The sequence below is a fragment of the Prionailurus viverrinus genome, unplaced genomic scaffold (genome assembly GCF_022837055.1).
Source record: "Prionailurus viverrinus isolate Anna unplaced genomic scaffold, UM_Priviv_1.0 scaffold_45, whole genome shotgun sequence".
Classification (NCBI taxonomy): Eukaryota; Metazoa; Chordata; class Mammalia; order Carnivora; family Felidae; genus Prionailurus; species Prionailurus viverrinus.
In genome coordinates this window covers 2548586-2564435 of record NW_025927610.1, presented here as the reverse complement: position 1 = coordinate 2564435, position 15850 = coordinate 2548586, and the positions used below count along the sequence as shown (strand labels likewise).

At 63.7% G+C, this 15850-nt stretch overlaps 1 protein-coding gene across 2 annotated transcripts; it reads right to left on the bottom strand.

Moving 5' to 3' along the window:
* Positions 1 to 569: 569 nt before the first annotated feature.
* Positions 570 to 15235, bottom strand: MXD4 (MAX dimerization protein 4). Of its 2 annotated transcripts, XM_047847292.1 has the most exons (6): positions 15005 to 15232; positions 14802 to 14901; positions 11169 to 11198; positions 5310 to 5424; positions 4188 to 4350; positions 570 to 3929 (listed from the first exon to the last, which is right to left on the bottom strand). In XM_047847292.1, the coding sequence occupies exons 1-6, from the start codon at positions 15066 to 15068 to the stop codon at positions 3772 to 3774; spliced, it is 630 nt and encodes a 209-aa protein (XP_047703248.1). In that variant the 5' UTR covers positions 15069 to 15232; the 3' UTR covers positions 570 to 3771. The 2 variants fall into 2 exon arrangements, with proteins under 2 accessions (XP_047703248.1, XP_047703249.1); XM_047847293.1 differs by lacking the exon at positions 11169 to 11198 and having other exon boundaries at positions 15005 to 15235.
* Positions 15236 to 15850: the final 615 nt, after the last annotated feature.

Sequence of the window (15850 nt, the reverse complement as noted above, 5' to 3'; positions counted from 1 at the left end):
GCTGCCTGTGCTGGGGTCACACCACTTCACACCCTCACCCTGCACAGCAGGTCCTGAGAACAGCAGGCAAAGGCCCCGCCGGAGATATTCTGGGGACACTGAGGGCAGATCCAAGGAAGGTTTATCAAGGTGCATCCCTGGCAGCCGACGGCGGCTGCGTGGAAAGGGCATCTGGATGCGAACACCCGGTATCCACCCTAAGGCTGACCATCCCAAGGTCCCCGCACCAGGGCCGGGAGCAAAATCTGAATGCCAGCAGTAAGAGCACCTGGTTGGCCAATGTGTGTGTGTGTGTGTGTGTGTGTGTGTGTGTCCGCTTGGGGGAGGGGAAGGGGGTCCACCTTCATTCAGCTGCAGGCGTGACTGTCCAGGGAGGCAGCTGTGAGGGTGGAGTCTCAGTGGTGGCCAGTTGCAGTGGGGAAGGATCATGGTCTGTCGGGACTCCCTGAAAACAAGCTGTGGGCAGGGCAGCGAAGGCTGCCAAGGTCACCAGTGGGCTTGGGCTCCCTAAGGAGGCCGAGAGGAGAGGAGACAAATATGGTGATGGAAAGAACTGGAAGCCACAGGGGTGAGGTATAAAAATCTGTATTTATATTACAAAGACAGAATGGTACAGCACAGTCCCTCCCGGTGAACAGGCTGGTGGGTGGCCCAATTCTCTCCAGTGAGGATCTTGTAACACGCTATCCTGGCCAGTGCCAGGCCCCCCGGGAAGCCCCAGACTCTGGCACAGAACCTGCCCTAGATGTGGCCCGGGGTCAGAGTTCTGTGTGCCCAGCTATGGGGAGGGGTCCCCAGGTTAGCTGATCCAGAGAGGCAGGGGGTGGGAGAGTGGGGGAAGCCTGCCTCGCTCAGCAGATGGGGATTGTCTGGGGCAGACAGGAGGGCACGGGTCCTCAGGGCCGTAGTTGGGCACACAGCCCCATCAGCCCAAGAGAGCTGGCTCGGGCCCCGGGCCTCCCAGACCCAAAATGCAAAGGTGGACCCAGAGCTCCAAGGAAGAGAAGCCTTCTTGCAGTCTTCCCAGCCAGCTGGGCCCGCACTGGGCAGTAGTGGCCTGGTGTACAGGGGCCACCTCCCAGTGAGGGTGGGGACCCAAACATGAGCCTGGGACTCCAGGATCCTGGCCACCCAGTGCCACAATGGCCCACAGAGGTGTGGGAGGGCACACGGATAGAGTGCAGGCACCCCTGCAACCCTGTTCTGGTCCCATCTGCTTCTATAGACTCAACAGTGCTCAGTTATCCGACGCGGCCTCAGCAGGGCCCCCTCTGGGTCTCTGTGGCCACCAGCAACAGCTAACCTGTGCAAAAGGCCAGAGGGAGGAGAGAATGGATGTGTAACTCCTAGCACCACACCCTGGCCCCGAGGACCACCCCCAACGTGTCTGCTGGTGGCAGGGAGGGGCCTCTGGGAGCACAGGCCCCTAGGTGGCCAGTGAGGTCAACTCCCTGGCCCAGGCAGGAACCACAGCCTGAGAAGCCACAGGCTGAGCTGCCAGAAGGCCAGCTGAGGGAGGGCCACAGTTGGTCACCTGGAGATGACCCTGCTGGCTGGGGTACTGGGGGAGCTGGTACTTTGTGAATTCTGAACACAGACCGCCCCAGGGGTCTGGACTTGTGCCTCCCACAGCAGGATCTTCAACTCGCGCACTCCTGCCTCGGAGCACGCCAGATGCTCTCAAGAAGCTCTCTGTGGACGTGCTCGGGCAGACGGGAGCCACCCTAGGCACTCTAGACCCCCAGTGACACTGGAAGGAGACAGGATAGAACAGGTTCCCTCGCAACCACCAGCAAGATGTCTGGACAGTCTCCCCAGTCCCTGCGCTGTCTCCCATGAGCCTGCTCTCCACTCGCCATCCTGAGCCTCTGCAGGACAGGTTCTGTGCCAGAGCCGTTTCCAGGAACCCCTTTCTGCCTCAGTAGGCTACTCACCCTGGCGCGTCTACCAGCGTGACCGAAAATAAACACCAGCTTCCCCGCCCCCCTCCCCCCCAGTCTGGAAATTGGTTACAACGCACCAGAGAGGGAAGCAGACACTGCGGCGGGGCGGCCCCACAGCACACCACCCAAATATTGCTGTGTGGACAAGGGCTTCGGGAACAAAAGGCCAGGAGAAGCCTCCTAAGGCCCCGACCTGGCTACCCAGGGTGAAGGGCTGTCCTCATCAGCTGCCTATTTCTGAAATCTGGGGCCTTCACCCCAGGCCAGGGGAGCAGGGACGGTTCAAGCTGGGTACAGCTGAGAACCTATTTCTCTGGTTAGCCGGCTCTTCACCAGGCCCCGGGCACAGCGATACTGGGGTGCTGGGTCACCAGGGGGCCAGGTGACAGAAAGCTGCGCACGATCCCCCCCCCACCCCCCCCCACCCCCGACCTGGCCCGGCAGGAAGCCAGCCGAGGCTGCTGGGAGGGGCTGCTGCCTGGGGAGGAAGCTAGGAGGGCACGTGCTGGGCAGGCCAGGGGCGCCCCTTGAGCCACAAGGGAGATGCTGGTGGTGGTGGGCGGGGCGGGGCCAGACACGGGACACAAGGCACACTTGGACGAAGGTGACATACAAGACGAGTCCCTGAGACGCTGGGTCACTCCCACCCCTCAGCAAACAAGGACACAGCAACGGCTAGGAAAATAGAGTACAAAAATCTCGTACAGGAAATTGAGGCGGCACACGCTGATGTCACTTGGCGGGGAGTCTTTAGAGCTTTTTTCTCTTTTAAAAATGTTTCTCTTTTGTTTTTGGGAAAAAGCCTCTTTCCTGGGAGCCCTGTTCTGGGCTGCTGGGCAGTGCAGCAATTTTTTTTTTTTTTTTTTTTTTTTTTGCTTTTTTTCTTTCAAAGGTAGATGAGAAAGCCTCCTGAGGCCTCAGTGGCTTCAGCCTGCCGTCCCCAGCGCACTCCAGCCCCGGCCAGGAGGAGAAGCCCTCTGCCCAGTGCAAACAGGGCCAGTGAGCCGGGGGGGGGAGGGGGAGCCAGGCACAGGCCAGGGACCAGAACTTGCCCAGATGACCCTTGAAGGCCTACCTCCCCATGATGTGTATCCTCTGGGTCCAGTGACGATGTGTGTCTGCATGTGTGTGTGTGTGTGTGTGTGTGTGTGTGTGTGTATGCGCATGTGGGCGTGTGTGCCTAGGCATGTGCGTGTGTACATCTGAGGGACCTAATAGAGCAGAAGCTTGGAAGGGGGGGCCTGGCCTGCCCCCAGGAGCCCAGCGCTCGCTCGACACCTGTGGGGTGCAAAGGCCCCTCTCCGCCCACTTGCCCCAGGGTGCTCACCCGAGTCCCGCCCTTCATGGGTCCCTCCATCCAGGCCTCAGGAGCCTACGTGGACTGACACACAGATGGACAGACGGACGGAGAGCCACGCCTTCCTTCCTTCCTCGGTCCACTCCTTCCTTTCTCCTGGGATCCAGGGTTGGGGTCTGAGCTCCCCGCAGTGGTCATTAAGCCCCTCACACGGTGCCCGCCGGGATTTGCAGCAATGATATTTAATACTTCTGGAATGATTAGGAATCTGAGAACAGACCGTGGGCGGCTACGCTGGGCTCCGGGATGTGGGAGCTGGGCCCCGCCTCCCTGCAGGGGTCCCTGCCCAGCTGGGAGGGGTGGGCAGCACAGTGGGCCCTGACCGGCAGGCGGCAGAGGCGGGCAGCCCAGGCGGCAGCTGGAGCTTCCAGAATGGCACAGCAGCGGGCCCGCGGAGAGGCTTTCGAGGACTGGAGGGCTGGCACGCTTGGCCGGGCAGGCAGGCGGGCCAAGGAGCTGAGGGCGCTGGGCCTACGAGAGGCCGGGGCGGCCAGGCCGCCGGCAGGGGGGCCCGTAGCCCCCGTCGCTGCAGCCGCCCCTCTGCAGGCTGTAGTGGCCCTCCACGTCACTGCTGCTGCCAACACTGTCCAGCTCACCAGGGCCAAACTCCATGCCCTCTACGTCCACTTCTGGGGAGAACAGAGATGGCAGGATCAGAAACCGAGGTGCCGGCCGGGGGCCCCCTTCAGAGTTAGGGCCGATCTCCACCCTTCATGGAGGACGCAGAGGCTCCGGGGGCGGGGCGTGGGGGAGGGACGGGGCTCCCGGCCTCTGTGCCTCTCCCTCCACATGGCACCACTTCCGCTACCACACTCGGAGCGCTCGGACAGCGCCGGGGACACACAGCGGCCATCGTCCCCACCCCGGGGCCGCTCCCACACCCCCACCTTGCTCCGAGTCGTCGGTGGAGACGGCGGAGCCTGTGCTGTCTGTGCGCACGCGCTCCAGGCTCTGCACCGACAGCTGCTCCAGGCGCCGCTTTAGGAAGCGGTGTTCCCGCTGCAGCTGCTCCTTGATGCTCAGCGCCCGGCGGTCCTGCTCCTCCAGTTTCTGGGGGCGGGGGGGGGGGTGGGTGGCGAGGGGAGCTGTGAGCTGCGGGGATGGGGGGACCGGGGACCATCCCCTACCAGGAACTGGGGTGCAGGGGCAGGTTCTCATCCCGCACCCCCCCCACCCCGGCCAGGGGCCACAGGGTGCCCAGTGCCCATGGGGCCCAAAGTCCCGATGAGCCCCCTCCTCACCCCTCCAGGCCCGTTCTCTGTGTGTGCTGACTGGCTCCAGACGACCCACAGCCACTAGACACCTTGGCCGAGCCAAGTCACGCGTGGGCCCTGGGCTAGCACCACCTCCTGGAGGACAGCCGCCCTCAGCGGTCTTGCCCCCGCTGTCCCCCATACTCCTGACATCCGCTCACCCCCTGCCTGCCCTCTTCCCTCTCCATACCTTCCCTGCTGGAGCTGTTGCTGCTCTGTGAGGCCCCAGGGCACTGACTCTACCTCTTTCAAAGCTCCAGCCCCCCTGCCTGTGCTGGCCTGGGAGCTTTGAGGATCTCTTGAGGACACTGAGACCCACCCTGGTTTGCCCAAGTGTCCCAAGATCCCCCCCCCCCCAAACCAGCAGGTCTGTCTCGAGGCCTTGGGGGCCTACCCCAGGAGACCAACCCCACCTTCTACCCAGAACCTCCCAACCCCTGGGCTGCCGGCTTCCTATCCTGCCCTTCCTGGCCCCACGTCTCCGTCTAGCCGCTGCCCCTTCACAGCCCAGGGCCCCCGAGGACCACGCCTCCCCCAGCCTGGCATGGCTACCTCCTACCCACCCCCCACCTCCCAATAAAACCCAGCACGTGCCTGTGACCACCTCAACCTTCAGCATCCCCCGTGGCCAAGCACCGCCCACCTACCACCAGAGACCCCCAGGGGTCCCCTCAGGCCCCCTGGTCACTCCCCCAGGGTGCACGGGACGGGATGGAGTCAGACCAGGGGCAGCAGCGGGGGCACCGTCCTACTTACCTTGATGTGCATCTTGGCACGCTTCAGGAGGCTCAGCGTGGTGTGGCGGGTGCTGTCAGGGCCCAGGGGCACCAGCTGCTTGAGCTGCTCCAGATAGAGCCTGAGCTTGGCTCGTCTGAAAGAGGAGAGACAGAACCGTCAGGCCAGAGTGGCACAGCCGACGGGGACAATGGCAATGGCAGCAGAGAGGCCTGGGAGGTCTGAGGGCACAAGAGGCAGCCAGCCAGTCTCCCGCACGGACCTGCTGAGGGTCCAGGGCTCCCCTCCCAGCCTGGCTGGCAGCTTCCCCGGAGCAGCCAGGCACCTGCCTTCTGGATGCCCCAACAGAGGAGGAGAGCCTATGGCCAGGGCCCGTGCAGCCAGCCCACCACGGCCCTCAGGGCCTCAGAAAGCCACCGCCAGGCACCGCCTTCAGAGCCCCGGCTCACCCTGCTGTCACCATCCTCCACAGTGGGTCCAGGAGGTCAGGGGACGACCGGGGACAGCAGGGTTAGGGTCCTGGTCAGACTGCTCCCAGAGGTCCAAGGGGGCCCGAGACAAGATTGGCATTCCACCTTGCCAAGTTCAGGGTGGTCTCTGGTCACGTCACCACAGAAACACGAGTCTATTGGGGTCATGGAGGGCTGAGGACCAGACCCTCCACCCCAAATTTGGTTTCCCTTAGAAGAAACAGCTTCATTCCAGATTTCGTCCCTGTGTTCAGGCAGATGAAGGCAGAGTTTCACAAAACTGTACTCCTAAGAGCCAGTGGCACTCTTGACATAGGGGTCTCAGGTTGGGGGCGGGGGCAGGGGCGGGGCGGTTGGCCTGGATCCACCCCTGCAGAAACGGGGCCTTCCTGGCTCATCTCATCTGGGGAGGGCAGGCTGGCAGAGACTAAGGTGACTACAGTGCATCCTAAAGGACGCTGTGGCCACCGCGATGGCCTGGGGCCACTGCCCCATCCACGTGACGGCCCCTCCTCAGTACGTGCAGGGCGCCAGAGCCCCAACACGCTGTCCAGCCGCGATGCTCTGCTGGGGCTCCGCTCTGAAAGGAGGACCCTTGAGGGCGAGGGGTAGGAGTTCTTTGTGAGACAGCCTGTCGCCCGACTGCCCAATCACCACAGCCAGCACACGCCCCTTCCCTCAAAGTGCCAACCGTGGCCGTCTCTTATTTTCACCTCTATCCCCTATGTGCCACAGCCTTGCTTGGCCTTAGAGAGCCCGGGAGGCGAGTGGGCAGTGATGGCCACTTCTGAGGGGCATCCAAGGCCTGGGGAGAGAGGGGGCAGCTGGGTGCAGGGCAGGACCCCCTCTGCAGAACAGCAACTAACAGCCCCGCCCTGTAGGAGGAAGGCTGGCTGTACAGGGACCCCCTGGCCCTACGTCTGCCACCCCTGTCCACACAGCACCCCCACTGAGAGGGCACCTCCCCACCCCACACCCCAGCACCTAGGGTGGGCCAGGCGGGCCTGAGTTAGGAAGAACTTCCAGGACACAGGGCTGACGCCGTGCTCTGCCACGAGGCCACACGGGGCCAGGACCTGAGCAGCCCAGGCACCAGGGACCTACGTACGGAGCAGCCCATGCTCTGCCTGGAGGCCGGAGGACCTTCAGAGATAAGTGCCCACCTCCCTGCAGACACAGGGCTGGGGAAGGGGGCACGCATGACCCCCTGGAGTCCGGGAACCTCCGCTCCCTCACCTCCAGGTGGGTGGAGCATCCCCTCTGCCCTGCTGAAAACGGGGCCAGGAACACAGGGGCAGGCTGCACGTCACACTCTGTGCTCAAGGAGGGGTCGGCAATGAGAGCGTCACCCTCTCCCCCGGGGGCCCTCCTGTCCTGCCATCTGCGCTAAGTTCACAAGTGGGGCCCCCTTGTCCACCTACTCTAGAGCAAATGGCAATTCTTACAATCTGCTGCTTAATTACATAAGCAGCACGTGATCTTCGTGCAAAATCAGAAACTGCCGATCAGCAGAAAAGTAGCCCAGATTCCACCACCCAGAGACAACCATACCATCCTCTCAGTGTGCTCTACATTCCTGCGTCACAAACGCTCAGTGACAACATCAGCGTACGGAACCACGTGTGTGACAGGTCACCCAGTATTGTTTAAAAAAATAAAACAGCAGACGCACACAAGAGACTCAACAGGACACAATGAAGAGCAGGAGGCATGCGTCTCCAGGTGATGCGGTTGGCAACGTTTATTTCTTTGGCTTTACGGTTTGTGTTTTTTAGTTATTTGTTTTTATATTTTCCAAGTTTTCTACGCTAAAAAAAAAACAAAAAAACACCACATATTACTTTTACAATCAGAAAGAGACATTTGTACAAGAAAGAAAAAACACAGCCGAAAGACGAACAACAGTGGAAAAGTATCTGTGATACACATAAAAGACAAATGGTTAGTATCCGTGACATTTTGAGCTCATACACATCAAAAACAAAGAGAGGAGTATCTTAATGTGGAAAACGGGCAAAGGACGCAAACAGGCAAGTTGCAGAGCACAGACTGCTAAGCTAGCACAAAACCGAGTCGGTCTCCCAGCACTCTAGGAACTGAGGACCAAGCAGGGCGGGCAGGCGGGCGGGCGGGCGTCTGGGCCAGACTGGAAAGGACCGGCCGGCTCTCAGGCGGCGCACAGGCCCATCTGCGCTTTGTTCAGGGAGAGCGAACAGGGACGACAGCGCTGAGGGCCGCTGCGGCGACCCAAACCCTTGACCAGCACCTGCACTTGTAGGATCCGGGTCCCACCGGACTGCCCCCCACGGATGCAAAGATGCACGGTTACCGACGCTCGCTGTGGCCCGGCCTGCGTCAACCAGAGGGCCGCCCCTAACAGTGCAGGCAGCACGCGTGCCCGTGCGGGCGCTGGGACCAGGAGGCGGAGGGGAACGCACGACATAGGTGGACACTCACGTAGTGTCCGGTGAAAGGTCAGGTTAGAAAGAGCAGATGACAAGGTCCCATTCTTATCCAAGTTAGTATCCGTGCGGAGGAGGAGGGAGCAGGTGCGGCCTCCCAGCCGCCTGGGATGGCTGACTCTGAGGGGGGAGCCGGGGAGGCCCACGGGCGTCTGCGAGGAACGTGGACGGACTGCTTTAGAAATCCCAAAGCAGAGGCTTTTCAAGAGACAAGGAGAGCCCGCTGGACCACAGCCGTGCAACGTTTACCACTGGACAGCGCGCCCACCCAGCTCCAGAGGAGCGCTGGGCCAGGAGGGCAGCCTCGGCGGGGTGGGAACCAGCGCCGGCTGTGGGGCCCGGGCAGGAACCCCATGCCCCACCCCTGTGGGGAGCGGGCTGCCCCATGACCTCTCTGGAGCTGGAAGGGGTGCCGGGGCCCTGCAGCCCTCCTCTGGGGCTGCCACAGCGCCGCAGGCCCTCTGCCAGTGCCCCGTGGCTGTCCCCGGCATTCCTGGGAGCTTGGAAAATTCACCACTTCCTGAAGGAACCCTGTGTGGATTCTGGGGCCAGAACCCGCCTCTGGGAATCACTGCAGTCTGTTAACAGCAGCTCCGTCTCTGGCAGCCGGCCATGGCCTGGCTCTTGACCCAGGACTTGCCCGCTTCCCACCACAAGACCCTGCTCCTCAGAGGAAGACCCAGGGCTCCCATGCCGCATCCCCCGGCACCCGAGGGGCAGGGGCCCAGCTCCGCAGGGCCACGCTCTAGGCCACCCCAGGCCCGGCAGTCCGAGAAGAGGCAGCATGGAGAGGCACCAAACTGTGGCTCCCTCAGTAGGTGTGACGAGAAGCAAGGGTGCCCCATTCTCCCCTCATGTGCTCCCGCACCTTCCAGTTGTGGGGTTTCTAGAGACGGTGAGCCACTGTGTCAGACAGACATGGCATGGCAGCCCCTGCAGAGGGCCCCCCACCCCTCCACACAAAACCTAAATCCTGGAGCTGAGCCGTTGGGGGGGGGGGGGGTCATCCTGCCAAGAAACATCTGACTTCCACGACCCCCAGGCCTGGGGTCAGGAGCAGAACACTAGAGCAGCGTTCCACAAGAGAAGAAGGGAGGACGGGGAAGGAACGGGCAGGGCAGGCCTCAGCTTGACCGGGCTGGCTCGGAGAACACGCCGGGGGATGCCCCACAGGCCCAACGTAGGCACGCCTCCAGGGAGGGCAACGTGCGGAGCCGGTGACCCAGCCAGCTGCTCCGCTCCTGCCCGTGGCCAGCAGCCAGGAGCATCCAGCATCGGCACAGGTACAGCTGTGACCCGGGGCCTGACCAGGTCCCAAGCTCCAAGACTGTGGGCCCCTCATGGTCAGCCAGGAACACACACCCCGCATCGGGATGGGGGAGTGTACACGGACCTCAGGCCACCTGTCTGTCCTGCTTCGGTGTCTGGACAGAGCCCCCCAAGGCCCAGCCTAGGGGCACGCTTTGGGAGAAGGTGACTGAGGCCAAGGCCAAGGCCAAGGCCAAGGGGCAGTTGTAGGGGTCAAGGCTAGCAACGTGTCCCCCTCCATAGGCAGCCATGCCCTTGCCACCCATACTCCCTTCGTGTCATCCCCTCTGTCTGAACTGAGGGGCTGTTTTTCCAGACACCACCCCCAGGAAGCCTTTTCTAGAGCATCCCCACATGCCTGTCCAGGCTCCTGGGTCCCAGTGAGGCTGGCCATGTCTTCCAGCCTGGGAGGAACCCCAGGGCCCCCACACCTGCCCCACCTCCACGGTCTCTTGGGAACCCCTCAATCACACAGGACCAGTCCAGGAAGTACGGTTCCTCCAAAGAACACAGCATCCTGTCCCCACCCAGCGCCCACCCAGCCGAGGGCTGGATCCCAGGGGAGAGGAAGCTGGCGCTGCTGTGGGCGTCCCCGGAGGGGGAGGGGGGCGCAGAAAACTGGCTATGCTCCAAGCTTTCCCAGGGCAGGCTGGAGTTTTTACCTTGTACACTACCCACTACCCTTGTACACCCCCACTACCGCCCAATACTGACCCAAGAAGGAAGGAAAGAACTGGCCCATTTCACAGATGGGAGCGAAGGTCAGGAAGAAGCTACCACAAGGCATCCCAGGACCCACCCACAGCTGCACCACCCTGCTAAGACCAGCTGCAAGGCCACCTGTCGGCAGGGCCTAGCCTGCCTGTGTCTCGTCCCTTCGTCAGAGAAGGTGCAGGGTCGTGGAGCCCCCGAGGGCACGACAAGGCCTGTAGCACCCAGGCTAGGGGCACCTGGGAGGGCTCTGGGGCCGACCTGGGCCGGCTGTACTGCCCCTTCCCCACTTCTCACCCCAAGCCCTCCCACTCCTCGGAGAACCCAGAGCAGACTGGGCCCTGCAGCTGGCAGGTGGGTGTCCCGGGATCCAGTCTGGGCCCGGAGCTTTCCCTCAGGCCCACATGGCCAGAGCCCGGCTGCCCTTCCCACTGCCCCCAGATAAGACCAGTGGGAGCTCCTTGGAAGGCACACCCCACAGTGCAAGGGACCCTCAACTAAGGAACCCCAGACTGAGAGGGCTGAACCCTCCTGGCTGGAGGCCAGTGTCCTGAGAGCTCAAAAGCTGCTCCCAAAGGCAGCAAATGCCCCAAATTAGATGGATCTTCTCCTCCAGGGAGCTGGCCCTGACTGCCACATAGCACAGGGGGCCTGTCCCTAGCCGCTCACCCCCACCTGAGCTCTCATGAGCAGGGCACAGGCCCCGGTCTCTGCCTGCTGGCATGGGAGTGCCTGAGACCGGAGCCTGACTCCTCCTTCAAGACTGACCCTTCCCAAGCAAGGGCACGGCCTGGCAGTGCAGGTGGCCACACCCAGGGCACAGCAGGTGGATGCGGGTGCGGCCACAGCATCCCTTCAGCAGAAGGATAGGTAGGACATGTCAGGTGGCCAACGTGGGGCCTGGGGGGGAGGGACAGGGGATCACTTACCTGTGCTTTTCTAGTTCATTGTGTGAGGACCTGTTTAGAGAGACAGAAAGACAGAGCTCACTCTGCTGACCACCAAAGCACAAGAATGACAGCTCTACTCAGGGACTCAGGAACCTGCAAGATGGTGGCAGGGAGGGTGTGGGTCCCAGGACGGCTCGGGATGCGGAGTGCTGGGCAGGTGAGCACTTCTGACCAAAGGCTGGGGGAACCTCACACTGAGTGACAAGGACAGGAGACACAGAAGTGCAGTCATGTCCAGGGGTGTCTAGGACTGCCTGACTTACTTAGTGAGACATGTGGGGACTCTTGCCAGCAGGAAGGTCCAGGACCCCTCCCAGAAGGTTCTACGACTGACCCACCCTGTGTTCCCAAGGTCTACCAGGCACTAAGCCACCAGCCTTCTCCACCCCACACTCCCGGAGGCCAGCAGTGTCTCTGGAGCCACAGGAGCTGTCACAGGGACCCAGCTGCAGGTGAGCACAGAGGCCAGGACTTCAGGACGCAGGGTGGTGCTGTCCTGACAACCCCAGCCATACATAGCAACATCCTCACCGTGTTGGGCTCTCCCACCTGCAAGATCACAGCTCGCACCAGCAGGGACATCGAGGGACAGAGCAGACCCAGCCCAAGAGCCCTCAGCCCAGGGCTCTGATACCTGGATGCTTCCTGGCCCAGTGGGCAGGAGGGACACTGAAGCTGGCCCTTCTGCTTCCCTCTGGGGCCACGGTCTTGGCCTCTCTGGGAACAGTGGCCCCATCTGCTGCTCAAGCCTTGCCCATCTGGCCCATTCAGACAGGGGTACAGAGTCCTAAGCACTCCAGTGGGCAGTGCCACCACATCTGCCCTGCAGAGCAGCAACGCAGCAGGGCCAATCTCCCCGTTCTAGATCATTCTCCCAGTCCAGGCGGGGACCCCACGGACAGCCAGGACTCCGAGGCCTGCCAGGCTCCCTCCCATGTGAGCAGAGGGCTCCGGCCACCTCGGGGCACACCCAGATTGGATGCCGTGTCCCCCACCCCTCACTCCTTCCTGGAGCTTCTGCTGACCTCTGCCTGCCTGCCCTCACTCTCCCGCTCCAGGAACTCTGGATTAGGTGTCTCCCGTCCCCACCCCAGGAGCTGGAGTGCCTGCCCAGCCTTCGTGCCTCTGCTATCCACCATGGTTCATGGCCCCATCAGAGCCAACTGGGGCCTCCCCTCTGCAGCTTGGGGAGAGCCTCCAGACCTGGGTTCTGGGGGGCTCAAGGGCCTGCTGGTCACACGGGTTGGGCAAGGAGCTTTGGAACCCCTGTCAGGGCTGGCCAGGACCAGGAGGGAGCAGAGCTGTCAGGCTCCTCGAGGCCTGAACAACAGCCCGCCAGCGTGGGTCTGCCCACGTGTGAAGGATAGAAGGGTCAGGGAGTGTCCTTCAGTGTAGAGCAACCGGCCTGGCCACCCCCTCACAGTCTGGGCTGGACCCCATCCTGGAGAGAGAGGAACACTCCTTGGCTAGCCGGGAGTAGGGAGAGAGGCCCAGAGCCCCGCCTGGGGCTCCTCCCAGACACCTGTGCTAGCCTCCTGGGGGGTTTGTAACATGGGTCCAGGAATGCCCTGTCTGACGCATGCTTCGTACTGGGGCTAGGGGTGGGGGTGGACCCACGGCTGGAGCTCTACTAAGCACATTCCTGGCATCACCGGTTCACACCCCACATCAACGCCTCCAGGTAGATACTCGTCTACCCGTGTCCTTGTAAGACCTGAGCCCCAGCAGGCTGGCTCTAGGCCTCTCTTGCTGAACCGTTGTTCCCAGGAGCCCTTCCTGGAGCTCTGGCAATTGTGAGGCCTCCCCACACATGTCACCCTCCTGCCCCACTATTCACCCCTCACCCCGGTCCCAGCCGTGCCCATCCTTTTCCCTCATCTTGGTGGGACACAGAAGCCTTGCAGGCTGGGACTGCCCTGCCAAGTCAGGGTCCCGAACCCTCTGGGCCCTGCTCTGCCTTGGGCCCTGGTCTGGGTTGGCTGAGGCCCGGCTGGGCCGGGACAGCCTGGAGGGACCACCACTGTGAGCCGTAGGGGCCTGAGACACTGGGAGCGGCAGGCTCTGCCCAGAGGAGCAGCAGGGCGTAGACCTCTCATTCCCTTCCCAGTGAGCTCGAGGTCTCCATCCTGCAGAATGTAGAAGGCCAGGGCCCCACTGCAGAACGGGAGTCGCAGAGAGGGGCCAGGGGGCCAGGCACGTAATTCAACTGGTCTATGCCTCAGTTTCCTCAGCCTTAAAATGGGCATAAAAATAACACCTCCTTCATGGGTTGGGTGAACATTAGCACCTACGTGAACCACGCCGTGCATAAGGGGCCCTCTTCAGAGAATCTTAGAGAGGATTCTGGTGATCGCTTTTGGGTACCCCATGGGAGTCCAAGGTCACGTCACGGAGTTCTCCAGGGGTGCCATGGCACTGGGGGCAATGAGAGCCAACAGCACGGGCCTGGCTAGCTCCCTGAGGAGGCCTGAGGCAGTGGTGCCCCCCCCCCCCACCCTTCACGTATCCCTTCCCAAACTGCCCTCAGCAGGGGACCAGGGGCTGGGACTCAGAGGCTCGTCCAGCCAGGGCAGATGGAGACTCCCCCGATTCCTTGCCAGGCCCGGGGCGCCAGGACGTCACAGGAGATGGGTCCCTGTGCCAGCCTTTCTGTTTCCCAAGAGCAGGCAGGCCACAGGAATGAGCCGCACCCTCTGCCAAGGGGCCCCGAAGCCCCCTGCAAGAGCAGCTCCCAGCGTGGTGACATGGTCCAGAGCCAAAGTGGGCCCCCAGACAGTGCCAGGTGTGCTGTGGTCCTCATGGCAGCGGGGAGAGGGGAACCCCGTGGGAGCCCTAGCTCAGGGTCCCCACGCCCCTGCAGGGATGTGTACCCCGGCTTTGCGCTTCACAGCCTGGGAACGAGGCCAGGGGAGGGGGTGGGGATCGCTGGCACCCGGAGGGCTGCTGCACGGCGGCCCGCACCTCTTCCAGCTCCCCTTAAAAAAGGCCTCCTGTCCCGAAGAAAGGAACCCTACGCTTGTCGCTGCACTTTCACTTGTGTCAGGAGAGGGGCAGGAGCGGTGGGACGGGTGGGGGCCCAGGCAAGGCTTCGGGGCGCCCTCTTTGTCCAGGCCCCTGGGGGTAGGGGTCCTCAGCCCAGCCGCAGGAGAGGTGCGGCCCACCCACCCGCGGCAAGCAGAGGTCAGGGCGAGCGGTCCCACGCTGCTCTGCACCGAGCCTCAGTTTCCCTGGACTCACGGGGGCACCGGCCAGCGCCCAATGACAACTTTTTTCCTGCCCGGAAAAGTCCAGAACAACTTGGGAGCGGGGAGCAGCTGCGGGAGGAGACCCCGAGCGGCTGGCGCTGTACGCGTGGCACTGTTTACGCGAGAGGCCGAGGAGGCGCGGCCCGCGGGAAGATGGCGACGGCGCGGGCGGGGCCGGCCGGGCGGGGCTGCGGCCGCGGCCCCGGCGCGCCTCCTCCTCCAGGCTGGCCGCCGGGGCGCGCGGCCGCGGCCGGGCTGCGGACCGGGGGTCGGGGCCGCGGGAGGGCGCTCGGCGGGGGAGGGGGGGGGCGACCCCGGGCGCCGGGCCGGGCGGGGGGCGGCCGCGCGGGGGCTGGGGGGGCGGTACCTGTTGTTCGGGGCCTTGCGCACCAGGCCGGCCGCCTTTGTCTTCTTCCTGGCGAAGTCGCCGTCGAAGGGCAGCACCGAGGCGTAGCCGTGCTCGGCCTCTGCGGACAGACGGCGCGGTCAGCGGGCCCCCGCCCCGGCCCCGGCCCCGCCGCCGCCGCCCGCCCGCCCGCGGCCCGACGCACAAAGGGGCGCGGGCGCTACCTCGGTCCCTGCGCTCCAGGTACTCGGCCGCCTCCAGCAGGATCAGCAGGGAATTTAGCTCCATCCTCCTGCCCGCCCGCGCGCTCCGGGACGGCGGCGGCCGCTGCCCGGCCCTCTCCGGCCGGCTCCGCTAGCCGCCCGCCCCGCGCGCCCGGCGGCCCCACTTCCCCGACTCCCGCGGACTCCCAGCGCGCTCGGCCGCCACCCTCCGCCTCGGGCCCTCAAATTGACACATAAGGCGAGCGGCGGCCGACGCAGCCAATGGGGGCCGGCGCTCCGGGCCCGGGGGCGGGCGCTAGGCCGGGCCGGGGCCAATGGGAGCTGGCCGAACGCCTCGGGCCGGGCCGAGAATGTTGACAGATGCGAAGCTCGGTTCCGATAGGCCCGCCGCGGTAGTAACAATTTAGAAGCCCAAGCTTAGCAACAGCACGTGGTGGCCCGGCCCCCGCGCTCGCTGACTGGCGGCCGGCGTGCATGATAAGTAGGCGCCGTGCGCCGATTGGCCCAGAACGGTCTATGTAAAATAGGGACCGCGGACCAATGGCCGGCTGCGGGGCGCGCGGCCAATGAGGGCGCCGCGGCCGGACGCGTTGCCGGGAGGAAGCGGAGCGCGGTGGCACCGCAAGCCACCGGACCAGCGCCCCTGGGCTGGTCAGGGTGCGGGAGGTGTCGCGTGCGCCTGGCCTGTCCGCCGGGTCTGCACGTCGTGTGCAGGAACCTGTTGCCCTGGAACAGCCACAGCACTGGCTCCGCGGGAGCACGGGACCTCGTGCTCTCTTCGGGGGTATCTTACGGGCTGCAAAGCGACATCCCTTCCTGCCGGACGCAGAGTGACCCCAGGAAAGA